The sequence below is a fragment of the Macrotis lagotis genome, chromosome 1, assembly GCF_037893015.1.
Source record: "Macrotis lagotis isolate mMagLag1 chromosome 1, bilby.v1.9.chrom.fasta, whole genome shotgun sequence".
In the NCBI taxonomy this organism is placed as follows: domain Eukaryota; kingdom Metazoa; phylum Chordata; class Mammalia; order Peramelemorphia; family Peramelidae; genus Macrotis; species Macrotis lagotis.
The window spans coordinates 764415224-764429449 of record NC_133658.1 but is presented as its reverse complement, the minus strand read 5'-3'; the positions used below and the strand labels follow the sequence as shown (position 1 = coordinate 764429449).

The 14226-nt window shown below is 39.0% G+C and overlaps 1 protein-coding gene across 8 annotated transcripts in view; it reads right to left on the bottom strand.

Annotated features, from left to right (window-relative positions):
- The window catches only part of CEP295 (centrosomal protein 295), an 85164-nt gene extending 75088 nt beyond the window's left edge, over window positions 1-10076 (bottom strand). For 7 of the 8 annotated variants that reach the window (XR_012474349.1, XM_074216452.1, XM_074216455.1 and 4 more), the window contains exons 1-4: window positions 9971-10076; window positions 7879-8012; window positions 4194-4394; window positions 1180-1304 (exon numbers count right to left, since the gene is read on the bottom strand). Coding sequence is in view for 7 of the 8 variants with exons in the window: in XM_074216452.1 (XP_074072553.1) it covers window positions 1180-1304; window positions 4194-4394; window positions 7879-7986 (434 nt within the window). In the remaining variant the exon portion in view is untranslated. Of the gene's footprint in view, window positions 1-1179; window positions 1305-4193; window positions 4395-7878; window positions 8013-9970 lie in introns of those variants that run through there. The other variant, XM_074216456.1, reaches the window with a different exon arrangement.
- Between the last annotated feature and the right edge of the window lie 4150 nt (window positions 10077-14226).

The following is a 14226-nucleotide window of genomic DNA, read 5'->3' as shown; positions in this document are numbered from 1 at the left end:
GTGCTTGAGGGAATTCATAACCCATAAAACATTTTTGAAAAGTCTTTCCTAATATTGATATTCTAGGAATAAAAATATTGACAAAATCATAATTAAACAAGTATGAACCTCACTTTGGAATTGTGTCCCAATATTCATAGACATACATCCCACAGAGATTAACAAAAGAGGAAAAGGAATCGGATATATAAAAGTATGTTTTTTGTAGTGGCATAAATTTGCAAACTAAGAAGGTACTGAACAAGTGATATTCTGTTCTTCATTCTCAAAGAAGAACATGACATAAGGGGAGGTGATGTCATGACAAGCACATGAATTGGATTTGAGTGACCAGTGCTAAGTCACCAGTGGTCAGATATGAGTCAAGACAACTGGAAATGGCCCTGGATGCCAGGCAATCAGGGTTAAGTGACTTGCCCAGGGTCATACAGCTAGTAAGTGTCAAGTGTGTGAGGCCAAAGTGGAACTCCTGTCCTCCAGACTCCAAGGCCAGTGCTTTATCTTCTGTATCTAGCTACCCTTACTCAACAACTAGGAAAATGTACCAGAATATTGTTGCACTGTAAGAAATGATGAAAAAAAAAACCCACTTTTAATGAAATCTGAGAAAACAAACTGATACAGAATAAAGTGAACATAAATGAAGAAAAAATTAGGCAATAACAACAACAACAACAAATATAATGATCAACCACAACTCCAAGGAACTGAATATGAAACAAGCTACCCCCACTTCTGAAAGAGATAAGAGAACACAGCACAAGGCATATTTTTGGATATGGTTAATGCAGGAATTTGTTTTTGCTTGACTATATTTGTCACATACCTTTCTTTTTTTCATTTTGGGACAAGGGAAGATGAAATGGTTACTAATTAAAAGGTTAAAAAGAATAAATGATCCTTGTTTTCTGTAATCATCATCTAATATTTACATAATATTTAACTCCATTTTAACTTGTCACATAATTAAAAGCATTCTTTTCATTTTTTTCTTCTATAAAATCGCAGAACATTAAGAGGGGCAGTTTGTTGGTGCAGTGGACAGAACACTGACTGTGGAGTCAGGAAGACCAGAGTGTAAATCCGGCCTCAGACACTTGATATTTTCCTAGATGTATAACCTTGGGCATGTCACTTATCCCCCTGACTTCACCCAAAACAAAAAAAATGCTACTTTACCATGTATTTTGTTTCAATAGTTTTTCTTTTTCATTTTTCACTTTTTTCAATGCTTCCTGGCCTCTTTCCACTGCTCTTTGCTGCCTTTCCTCTCTTTGCTTTATCAAATCTTGTATACCAGGATCCTAAAATTAAAAATAAATTAATTTAAAATATTATGACAAAAGTATACATTAAAACATGACAAATGGAAAATGTCTTTCTAGTAACTTTTTAAAAATTTCTCTTTTCTTGAAACATTAAAAAATCAAGTTAACAGTGAGGCTATGTAGAGTAATAAAATCATTACCATATTCAGCTTTTAAAATTACTTAATAGTCATAGTCTTTTAAAATATTTCCTTCTATGTACAGTAATTATCATGAATTATCTCCTTTATAATCAGTTTGCTTGTTCTTTATGAATTATTGTGAGGCCCACAAAACATTATCTTCTTTATAATTCACAAAGAAACAATGAGTTCTGATCTGAAGTCAAAATGAAGACTAAAGTTAAACTGATACAAATTTGTACATTCTTGAAACCAACATACTAAATAAAAGGGAAAGCACATCTCTTCATGTTTTCAATAAGTTCTAGTTCAAGCATATATGACTACTGCCATACCTACTTACTGAAAAAGTAAATTGTAGTAAGATTATGAGTCATTGTAGACATGTAGGGTGCCAGCAAAAGGTTTTTTAGAAAAGCTCTTAGGTAAACAACATTTATGTTCAGGGACTGATAAATCAAAACAACCAAATGCTATATCTAACTATTGTTCAAAAAACTATAATGGGAAAAATACAAAAGTGCCCATTTAATAAGGAACGTTGTGTAGTCTAATAAAAAAATTCAATTAAGTTATTTCAAATTATTTAAAGTCCTTCAAGCAAGAAACAATCAACAAATATTTATTTAGTGCCAACTATGTAGCAGGCACTATGACAAATTATTGGGGATATAGATAAAAATGAAAAGGAAGAAGAGAGAAAAAACAAATACAAGGAAATTAGTACTTGAACTGAGTATTGAAGGAGGGATTCTAGGAGGTAAAGGCAAAAGAGATGGCAAATGAAATGTATGAAACACAACAAGCACAATCTGGCTGAACAGGTCACAATATAGTACAGAAAGTAACTTATAACAAAGTTGGAACCAGGCTATCAAGGACTAAACATAAAACAGAGATGTTTACACTTGATTCTAAAGGCAACAGGAACGCAATGAAGATTACTGAATTGGAAAAATGACACAGTGAGTCTTATGCTTTAGGAAAATAACTTCAGAATTTGTGAAGGGAGAGTAGAATCAAATGGGGAGAGTCAAGTGGCATGAATACTCCTTAGAAAACATTGCAGTAGTCCAGATGAAAGATGATGAAGGCCTGAATTACAGTGTTGGAAGTATGAACAGAGAAAAGATTTATGTGGAGGTAGAGACAAGAACATTTGGCAACTGAGTGGCTATATGGAGTGAGGTAGCATAAGGAATGTAGAACTGGGTGACTGGAAGGATGCTGATTTCCTCAATAGTTATTAAGAAACTTAGAATTAAGTTTGAGGAAAGAGATAATGAATTTTGTTTTGAATCCATAATTGTTTTGAGATGCCAACAGGACAGTTTGAAATGTCAAACAGGTGAGTGGAGATATGAAAATGGTTTCAGTAAAGAAAATCTAAGTTATACAGATTTGGGGGTATCATCTATAGAGATTATAATTAAACTTATGGGAGATGATGAAAATATCAAATGACAAAGTATAGAGAAAGTAGTATCCAGGATAGAGTCTTGGGGCACACCTATAAATGAGATATGGCTTGATGAACCAGCAAAGGAGACAGAGGAGCTTTCAGGAAGATAGGTGGAAATGGAAAAAAGAATATCAAGAAAGCTGAGATTATAGAGGAGAGAATGACTGACAGTGTCACAGACACATACACAGACACACAGACACACACACACACAGAGTAGAGGGTTTGTGAAGGTTAAGAATTAAGAACAGGTCATAAGATTTAGCAATTAAGAAATCACTGGGCACTCTGGAGAGAACAGTTTCAGTGATGATGGTATTTGTCCTTCCTTCTCAAAGAAGATCGTGACATCAGAAAGGTGATGCCAAGTCAAGCAAGTGAATGGAATTTGAGTGAGGGGATGCTGTGTTTAGTTATCAATCACATTTCCTCTTCACTAGACTGGGACCAGTGGTCAGATATGAATCAAGATGACTGGAGATGGCTTTGGATGCAAGGCAATTAGGGTTAAGTGACTTGCCCAAGGTCACAGTTAGTAGGAGTCAGGTGTCTGAGGCTGGACTCAAACTCCCATCTTCCTGACTCCAAGGCCAGTGCTCTGTCCACTGAGCCACCAAGTTACCCCTGTTTCAGTTAAGAGAAAGCCAGGTAGCAGAAGGTTGAGAAACAATATGGTACAATATATCATATTAATTGACCTTGTACCACTGCAGAAAAGTTGGGTGGAATTGAAAATGGAATTTTTACTAGGAGTTTGGCTGTGAAAGGGACAAGAGAAATTGGACAATAGCTTGAAAGGATGGCAAGATATGGTTAAGGATTTTTTTTAAAGATAAAGGAGACTTGAGGGTGTTTGTAGACAATAGAGAAGGAGCCAGGTGAAATAGAGAGAAGCTGATAATTCAAGAGGTGGATTAAAGAAGGGGCAATTTGCTGGAGAAGAGAGAAGGATCCATATAGAGGTATTCGTTTGGATGAGAACAATAGTCACCAATAAATACAGTTTCTGGAAGATAGCTAGTATAAATAGTTCAATACATAAATTTCTCAATAAATACTGCCACATTACAGTTTTATACTTTATTAGTAAAGAGAAATTCAATTTGTCACATTGAATGTGTCTAAGATGTATAAGATTAACGAAAGCATAAAATTATTCAACTGGCCAATTGAAAATTAAATTCACAACACTATTTTTAGAATATTTTTGTAGCAATAAGAAAAGCTCTAGCACTCAAATTTACCTTTCATGAATATCTGAGGGGTAAAATTTTTACTTACATTTTCCTTGGCCCCACGATGTCCCTCTCCCACAGATCGTAAGCTTGCTATATACAGTTTTTCCAGTTCTTTGATTTTCTGCTCTTGTGTCTTTTGCCATTCTGTCCTCAACTCTTCTGCTAAATGATGGAGATACTGATCTCTCTTCTGTTTCACTTCTTGTCTTATCTGCAAAGCTATGCATCTTTCCTGTTCTCTAACCTAAGGAACATTATTGGCCCCAATCAATCAGAAATGAATGCTTTTTAAGAAATCTATTATCTTGGTTATCTCAAATGCAATACAAGAGTTCACAGCATGAAAATAAAAATTCAAATAGAAAAAAGTTAAATATAATTCCCACCAGGAAACTACCACTGTCACTCTCTTAACTTGATAAGGAAAACAATATGGAAGGCATGGTCAAATAAATCTGAGGAAACATAGAAATTTTAAAGAAAATCTTAAGTTTATCTCCTTGAGGGGATGGCTAGGTGGTGCAGTAGATAAAGCACTGGCCCTGGAGTCAGGAGTACCTGGGCTCAAATCCAGTCTCAGACACTTAATAATTGCCTAGCTGTGTGGCCTTGGGCAAGCCACTTAACCCCATTTGCCTTGCAAAAAAAAACAAAACAAAACAAAACCTAAGAGTTTATCTCCTTGCAAAAAAAAAAAAAAAAATACCTAAATTGGCATATGCAAATATAGTATCTTATTCTAAAGAATCTCAGAAAGGGAACTTTTACAAACCTTTTTAAACAATGAGGTGGAAGTCCAATAAGTTTTTTCTTACATCTAACTTAGATCTTCCTGCTTGGTTAAATGAAAGCAATTTTGAATTATGCACATATACTGACTAAAATGTCCTTATCCTTTTAATTCAGAAAGTCCACTAATTGTTGGCTTATGCTCCTATGGGGTTAGTCTTCTTATACAATAAAATGTTTATAGCAGAACTTTTTTGTTATAATAAGAAACTGTATACAAAGTGTATAACCCATCAACTGGGGAAATGGCTTAACAAATGGTGATATGTGAATGAATGGAATAATGTATTATAAGAAATGATGAATATGAGAAATTTCCATGTAATGCTTCTGTAAGCATGGAAAGATCTACTTGAACAGATAGCAGAGGGTTGAGAAACAATATATCATTAATTGACCTTGTACTGCTGCAGAAAAGTTGGGTAGAACTGAAAATGTCATTTTTACTAGGAGTTTGGCTGTGAAAGGGGCAAGAGAAATTGGGCAATAGCTTGAAAGGATGGCAAGATGTGGTAATAAGAGTCAATATATACAAATACTATATATATAACTAAAATAATAAACGGAAAGAACCAATACTACCAAAATAAGGGTGAATGTAGTAAAAAATTAGAAAGAATAAGCATGGTTCCAAAGAAAAGATATGATAAGAAATTCCACCCTACTTTTCTGCAGAGGCACAAGGTCAATTAATAAGGTATATTTTACACATTTTCAGATATTTTTGATGTATTAAATCAGTCGTCTTGATTTCTTTCCCTTATTTTTGTCTTTTATATTATCATTTGTTATTGTAACAGCTCTCAGGAAGGGGAAAGAGAAGATTCTGAGGGAAATTATGATGATTTTAACAAAACCAAGACACCAATAAAAATATTTCTTAAAAAAAAGGATTGCTCTAAATCACTGATGGAGAAACGAACATTAAAACAATTTCAAGGCTCCTATTTACACCCATCAGAGAGGTAAAGATGACAATAGGAAAATGGTGAAGGAGTTAGAGCACTGCTGGTGGAACTATGAACTAGTATAGCTTTTCTGGAAAGCAATTTGAACTATGCCCCAAAAGTTATATGTATATGTATTAAGATCCAGCTGTAATACTTGTATATGTACTATGATTCAGCTGTCATACTATCAGGCTTATAATTCAAAGAAATCAAGGAGAGTGAAAAAGAACTACCAAAAAATATTTGAAACAGCTCTTCTGCAGTAGTGATAAGTTGGAAACTAAGGTCTGTCCCAATGGAGAATGGCTAAAGAAATTATGGTACACATGAATGTAATGAATTATTATTTTAACACATGAAATGATGAAATGAATAGCTGCAAAGGAAAAGGAAGACCTCTATGAATTGATGAACTACACAAATAACTTTAAAAGACTTTTAATACTCTGATGACATTCTATAGATACAAATACACACACAATACCTACGTATGTGTTTAAGTTATGAGATAAACCACAAATCTCAGTCACCACTTTCCTCCTGTCAGAGAGGAAATGAAATGAAAAATAGAGATATACATATTAAAGCAAGATAAATATTCAAAATTTGTTTAGAATTTGTTTTGTCAAACTATGCATTTGTTTTGAGGGGTTTTATTTTTCTTTTATTAAAAAAAATTGTTCAATAGTGGTGATATTGGTGGGAAGGGGAAGAAGTTAGTGCAAAAGAGTAAAAGAAAAAGATAATCGAGAAAAAAGAATGAAAACCAGAGTCAAACTCACCAAGTTTTGAGAAACTGCACTGAAATAACAAGCCCAACCAATACACCAATATAGATTTTTTTTTTTGAGACTGGATCTGTTCATCTCACCCAGTCTGAAGAGAGAATACTCCAAGAACCATCTCATAACTTATCAGTATGGGAGTTTAGTTAACTCTTCCTCTATAAGGGAGGTACAGCCTCAGAAAATTTGCCAGCAGTGTGTCCCTGGACAAATCACTTAAGCTTTGTCATCTTAGTTACCTCAATTATTAATCAAAGATAATAACTCCATACGGTGAAAGATATTTGTAAAGTGATAATGATCATCCTTCATTTTCTTTTTTTCTTTCAAGGCAATGGATGGGATTAACTGACTTGCCCAAGGCCACACAGCTAGGTAATTATTATTAAGTGTCTGAGGCCATATTTGAACTCAGGTACTCCTGATTCCAGGGTCAGTGCTCTATCTACTGTGCCACCCAGCCACCCCTTGAGGTCACATTTGAACTCAGGTCCTCCTGACTCCAGGGCCGATGTTCTAACCACTGTACCACCTAGCTGCCCTGTCCTTCACTTTTGAAGAAGACCACAACATCAGGTAGGTGATGCCATGACAAACACATGACCTGGATTTGAATGAAGAGGTGCTGTGCCAGGCCTCACTTTCTCCTCCAGAGCTATCTAGGTCCAGTAGCCAGATATGGATCAGGATGACTAGTGATGGCCCTAGATGCAAGGCAATCAGGTGAAGTGACTTGCTCAAGGTCACACAGCTTTTAAAAGTCAAGTTTCTGAGCCTGGATTTGAACTCCTGTTCTCCTGACTCCAAGGCCAGGAAGGGCTCTAGCCAATGCATCACCTAGCTGTCCTTATTTGTAAATTAATTAGAGCTCTTAATAGCAGATAATTATGAAATTCCTGATTCATTTTTATCCTCTGGCAAGGTGAAACAGTCTTCCTTTTCTCATTCGCTCCCCACCTGGCTAGATGTAGCATATGATCCTCAGACTTAGTGAGGCTACCACTAAGCCTGCTGAACCTCAGAACTCCAGAGATCCAGCATCATCAGCCTCCCCAGTAGAAGGGATTACAGCTATGTGTCATCACCACATTCAACTTTTATAGCTATTGTTATATGGATGTGGTGGAGGTGGTTTTTTTGCATTATTTTTGTTTGTTTTACATTTAAGATTTATCTGAATTTGAAAAATGTAGATGACTCATACCTGTAATAATCTTTGTTTTCGTCTTCTTTCAAATTCTTCCTTCAAAAGCAAAGCTTCTTCATTGGGGCTAAATCTAAATTTTCCAACTTTTGTTACCTTTCTTTTCATTTTCTTATATCCTGAATATATCAGTCCTATATTAAACAACGACAAAAAAAAATCTTCTATTAAGAGACAAATACAAAAAGGGGCTTCGTATAATTTTTAACCAGTACTCTTACATTTTAAGTTTAGAGCACAACACATGAAAATATTTCACTACTTTCAAATAATTCCTCCACCCCACCAATTAAAGAAAATGAAAACAAGTGAAATGAAATGAGGCCTTCTAAGCCTCCATGCAGCAAATAATTCAAATGAAATTCTGTTTTGATATTTTCTCCTAAATTACTAACGAATAAAATCTTAATTGAAAAACCTGATTGCCTTTTTGCAATCCTCAAACTTTTTGACTTCTCTGTAATATTTTGGACTGTTGGGGCACTTTCTCCACTTATCTAATCCACTTCTCCACCTCCTACCCCAAAGGTTGTTCTGGGCACTCTCACTCCTTCCATGGTCTTTCAATTGTGACCTCAGCTGTTCCCTAGAATTCAATTATCAATACCATGTAGATGATTTCCACAGTTTTATATTCAGTCTCATTTCTCTCTAAAGTTACAGTCTAATATCAGCTTTCTACTGAGCATTTTGGACTCAGTGTATCATAGACATTTCAAATCTGAAACATAATTTATCATCTTTCCCCCCCTTTTTTTTAAGACGGGTTGTAACAGGCTTATTTTATTTCCTTTTTTGGACAAGATTACTAAAGAGCATGAAAATACTGTAAACCTACTTTACCTAGATTTTAGAAAAGTTTCTCAAAAGATATTCTGCATTAATCTTGAGGGAAAAGTTGGAGAGGAGGATAAACAATAGTGGAATTCTGTGCATTTGAAACCAACTGAATGGGAACCAAGATAATAAATTATAAAACTCAGAAACAGACTGCACAGAGGTAATGGTTTCTATTCACAGAAGGCATGAAAAACCATTAAGTGTACAAGAAGTTAGCTTAGACTTGGTATGTAGATTTATTATTTCAATGTGTAAGTGCTGTGAAAATTTACTCAAGTTCAAATATGACCATAACTAAAGTAAAGCTAACATGGAAATGATTTTTTCCAAAATTGTTTAAGAGTACATTGTATATGTCATCATTAGAGAAAATAACAGACAGTTGATTAGGTTTAACAATGGTTTTAGGTTCATTAGGCATTTTATTTTCCTGGGAAGATATGACTAAGTTGTATAAATAGTGCACCATCTTAATTTTATATTCAGCTTTTAGAATCTTGTTTCAAGCATAGCAGGTATTTGAAATTTGTGAAGTGATAGAAATTTAGAATTCTCTTCATAATAATTATATTATTACTTATCTTCTCTCCATCTTTTCCACAAAATTAATGAGGACTATCTTTTGAGAAACTTTTCTAAAATATAGGTAAAGTGGGTGCACAGTATTTTCATAATATTTGCATATGTAATTTTCTTTCTTTTTTTTTTTTTAGATTTTTCAAGGCAGTGGGGTTAAGTGGCTTGCCCAAGGCCCACGCAGCTAGGTCATTAAGTGTCTGAGACCGGATTTGAGCTCGGGTCCTCCTGACTCCAGGGCCACCTAGCCGCCCCTGACTTCTTGAAATTTTTAAATGGAAAAAAAAAAAAGACTCTTCAGTGCCGGACTAAGGAACTTGTATTTTATCTTAAGGAGAAACTCGCGGGTAGCGTGGTAAAACGGATGGCGTCGCTACGTCATTATTCTAGCCACCAGAGAAAGGAAGATAAAAGAGAGTAATTCCTGCCGTGGCCAAGAGGCCAATTGAGACAACTCCTCTAGCGGGAGATGCGTCCAGAAGAGGCCCGGCTCGGCGGCCAGCTCCGGGGAAACGCTGTCTCCTTTAGCGGCCTCCGTGTCTTCACCGGTGGAGTAAAGCGGCTGGAGCTTTGCGCAGCGTGGGCTTGCCTCCTGGGGCTCCGGGACACGCCCAGAACGTTCCACCTGCCCGGCCGGGGCGCCGCCGGGGCTCGCGCTCCTCGGTCAGTCACTCACCTGGAGCCGGGGCCTCGGTGTGCAGCGGCGGCCCGGTTCGGCCCCGGGACGTGCCAAGCCGATCCTCCGGGGGCGCCTCCCCGTCCCCCGCCTCCAAACGGCCGCTTCTACGTCATCTAGGAGCGACGACGTTATTTGAGGTTTCAATCGCCAGCCAATCGGGGGCCGAAGCCCGGGAACTCGCCCGGGCCGGGACTGTTTCACTCTCCGTCTCGGGGGGGAAGGCCCCGGGAAGTTTAAGCGCGGGCGCGGGCGCAGGCGCAGAACCGGGCGCAGGCGCAGACCGTTCCACTTCTTCTACGATGAAACACTCCCCGCCCTCGCGCTCCGCTGACATCTCCAGGGACTTGGAGGGGCAGAGATCTCGAACATTCCTCCTTCATGAAGCCCTTCCTCGGCTCCCCCCTCGCTATACCCTTCTGATCCACTTTGCATTATCTTGGTTTTAATAATGCCTGGACTTAGTGTACCTGGTGCGCCCCGCTCCTCCTCGGGAGGGGTGTTTCTGCCTTTGTCTTGTATCCCCGGCGTCGGGCCGCTGGGGTTCGGCCGTTTGAGTTGTGTCAGGCTGCGTTTTCTTGGCAGAGATCCCGGGGGTGTTGCCGTTTCCTCCACCTCAATTTACAAATGAGGAAATTAAGACAAACAGGGCCGGATGACTTGCCCAGGGTCATAGGGCTAGTGAGTGTCTGCCCCCCCCCCCCCCCATTGACAGCTAATAAATGCACCTTGATTGATTCCAGGTTGCTAGGGGACTAAGGCTAACTCGGGGGAGTGTGGCCAAAGGTTTGAACGGGATTTCAGAATCAGGATGAGGGGCGGCTGGATGGCTCAGTAGATAGAGCACCGGCCCTGGAGTCTGGAGTACCTGGGTTCAAATCCGACATGATAATTACCTAGCTGTGTGCAAGCCACTTAACCCCACTGCCTGGCATAAAAAAAAATAATCAGGACGACTAGGGGTTTAGGACTTGTTTCTGACACAAACTATGCAAGAGGCTATGACTGGGAGGCTCTGAAGGGAGGCATGGTCTCCCTATAGTCTCTTCTCCCTCCAGTCTTGTCTAATGAATTTAATTCCTGCCAATAAGAGAAGCAGGAGACTGAAGACAAAAGACTCTCCTTAGGAACAGGGAATACCAGCCTAGGATTATATCTTATCTGTTCTCTTAAATAGTTTGGGGATCGTTAGACTTATGATCTCCGTTTGTTAAATGCAAGGGAAAGCAGGACCCAAGCTTCATATACAAGGCTTGACTCTCCACTGGAAACCTGTTTCACAATGAACACACATAGCAATTTAGTGAAGAAATTAGTTTATCCAATAGCAAAACAGGAATATATATATATATATATATATATATACACATATACACACACACACACATATAAATATATGAAAATACAGAATGAAGGACTTCCCCCAATGGGAACAAAGGTAACTCAGCTTGTAGCCGATGATTTGTTTCTTGGGTTCAATGCTGCCCCATAAAGAATCATGACTCAGACTCAGGAATACAGGTTTATTAAAGGAAGTTACAGCATATTAAGAAAGGGATAGAAAAGTTAGAGTTTTAAGAGAAGACCACGTGGATGGCTGATTAAATTTGGCCAGGCCAGCTGACCATGGTTCATCAGGAGACTGGAAGGTTGAAGAGCACAAAGTCCCTCCCTCCTCCTTAAGAGATGTGGTTTTGGGGATCGTTAGACTTATGATGTTTCTTAATGGGGGGGGAGCAGGACCCAGAATCCATGGGAGGGGGTAGTGATCTGGGAGTGACCCAAGTCCCTCATTGGAGATTTTGCCTTTTGGAGAGGAGTTTCTTTTGGATGATCTTCCATGGCCTGTACTCCCTGCCTGCCCCAGAAAAACAATGCAATTCAAGTTGAAGGTCAGGCCCTCAAGGTGTGGCCTAATTTAGATGATAAAGGAAGGAAGATTCCCTTTACAAAGTTTGTCTCCAACTGATCTCATCACCCCCATGCTCATGTTTCTCTGCATCATATCCCCCCCCCCTTCAAATTATTAAGGACCCAGATTGTTCTGGGGAATTGAGATGAAGGTCCCTCTTCTGGAACTTCTTCAAAGCTGAGAAGGGGCGTAGCATTCTCCCTACCTAACCTAACCTGTTAGGGGCCTATTTGGAAAGGGAACATTCTACAGAGGAAACCTGATTGAAGTAGCATCCAAGGGGTGGGCAATCAGGTTCAGATAGAGACTGAGGTTTGGCCAAGGTCACTAGTTGTAGGCCTGTTGCTTGAATCCTAGAGGAGATAAATTTGACAAGGAGTTTAAGTAGGCAAGGGCCAAAAAGAAGCAGATTAACAATTATTATAAGTGGAACAATCAAGGGACTCAGCAAGGAGAGTAACCAGGAGCTCCAAGAGGATCCAGAGGAAGAGGAGCTCAAAGTGGAATGGAGATCTTGCATCCAAGATGCCTCTTTGCAGTATTTTCTTGGTATGGAGTTCCAGTTATGAAGAATCTGACTTAACCCTAAGCCAAGAGAAATAGGAGCGAAAAGATAAAAGATATAATTAGTAATAACACAATGTGTTTGATTTAAGGACAGTGAGGATGAGAATAAGAATATACTCAGTTATACAGAGTGCAAAGTATCCACAGACACTTATCTCCAGGGTTCCTCAGAATGCCTTCTTAAACAGGTACTTCAAGTCTTCCAGTGGCTCACAAGAGTACATGGTGTCACCTGGAGAAGCTGGGGGAGGGACAGGTTTAATCCTAGAAAGGTGAGTCCAACTTCCAATTTCACTGCTGTTGGGGTAATGGAATAGCTCGATATATTCCCTCCCATTTCATTCCCAGTTGATCTGTTCCCTGAGCCTTCCAGGATTTTAAATACACCATATCCCCTGGACTTACAGGTGAGACTTCCCTAGAGTCATTATCTTCAGCTTTGGACAGATGCTTGTTAGCATACTCAGAGCTGTTTTAACAGCACCTAGTTGTGTGGCAAACTGTGTAACTAGGTGTAGCTCTAGGTCCACAAGAATATCTGATGTCAGGAATGGTCTGCCATATAACAACTCAAAAGGGCTAAGCTTAATGTTTCCCTATGGAGCAATACGAACTCTCAGCAATCCTATTGGAAGAAGAGTTATCCAGTCTCCCTTGATCTCTTGGCACAGTTTAGCTAAGGTGTGTTTGAAAGTGCCATTCATCTTTTCTACCTTTCCTGATGCTTGAGGATACCAAGCTGAATGAACAAAGTATGTGATGTTCAATGCTCTAGTTACTCTGAGTTATCTCAGAGACAAAAGCAGGGCCAAAGCATGGAATTATCTCTTTCAAAAGGACTTTGGAGACTTCCTGAGCTCTCTCTGTTCTGCAAGGCCATGCCTCCACCCAGGAGGTGAAGGTGTCCACCAAGACAAGGAGGAACTTAAAGCCTCGACAAGGGGGCCCATGGATGAAGTTGATTTGCCAGTCTTCCCCAGGATAGGTACCCCTCCTTTGTACAGGTTTTAAAAGTGTGGGCTTAATCCCACCCTCTGGGTTCACTTGAGCACAAATGGAGCTGGCTCTGCAGACTTGGCTGACAGTCTCCCTTAACTTGTGACCTGTAAAAAAAAACCAGATGTTATTAGAGAATAAAGGGCATCTCTTCCCAAGTGAGTTAGTTGGCCTGGTGCAATCCAAAGAGGAGTTTCTACTGACTCTTTTCTGGGATGAGAAGTTGGTCTGAGGGGGAGAGGGGAAGAGAGTATAACCCCTGTCCTTGGCTAAAGCTTGTTCCTGAAGGCTATAGGAAGGGGAGAAGGATTCGGGTAACTGCGGAATTAAAGGAGCCAATGTCATAGGCTGACAGGTTGCTTGCTTGGCCACTGCATCAGCCAGCCCATTCCCCACAATTATATCTGAGTCACCTGTCTTTGCAAAATATGACTGCTACCTCTTGGAGTTTTTGAACAGCTTGTTGAAAATTTAGTATTTCTTGACTGTACTTAACAGGGAAACTTTTGCTGTGAGATAACCCCTCTCTTTCCAAATAGCTGTATGTGCATGTAAGATTAGAAAGTAAAAATGTTTATCTTTTTTTTTTTTTGCCTTTCCTTAATTCTAGAGCCCTACAAAGAATCATCTCAGCTTTCTGAGCAGAAGACCCAGGTAGAAGAGGTTTAGCTTCTATAGCATCATGAAGGCTGATAATGTCATATCCTGATTCTCTCTCTCCCTTTAAAATAAAACTTGTATACCATTCCTCTTCTGGGTTAGTAAGGGGAATGTCCTTTAA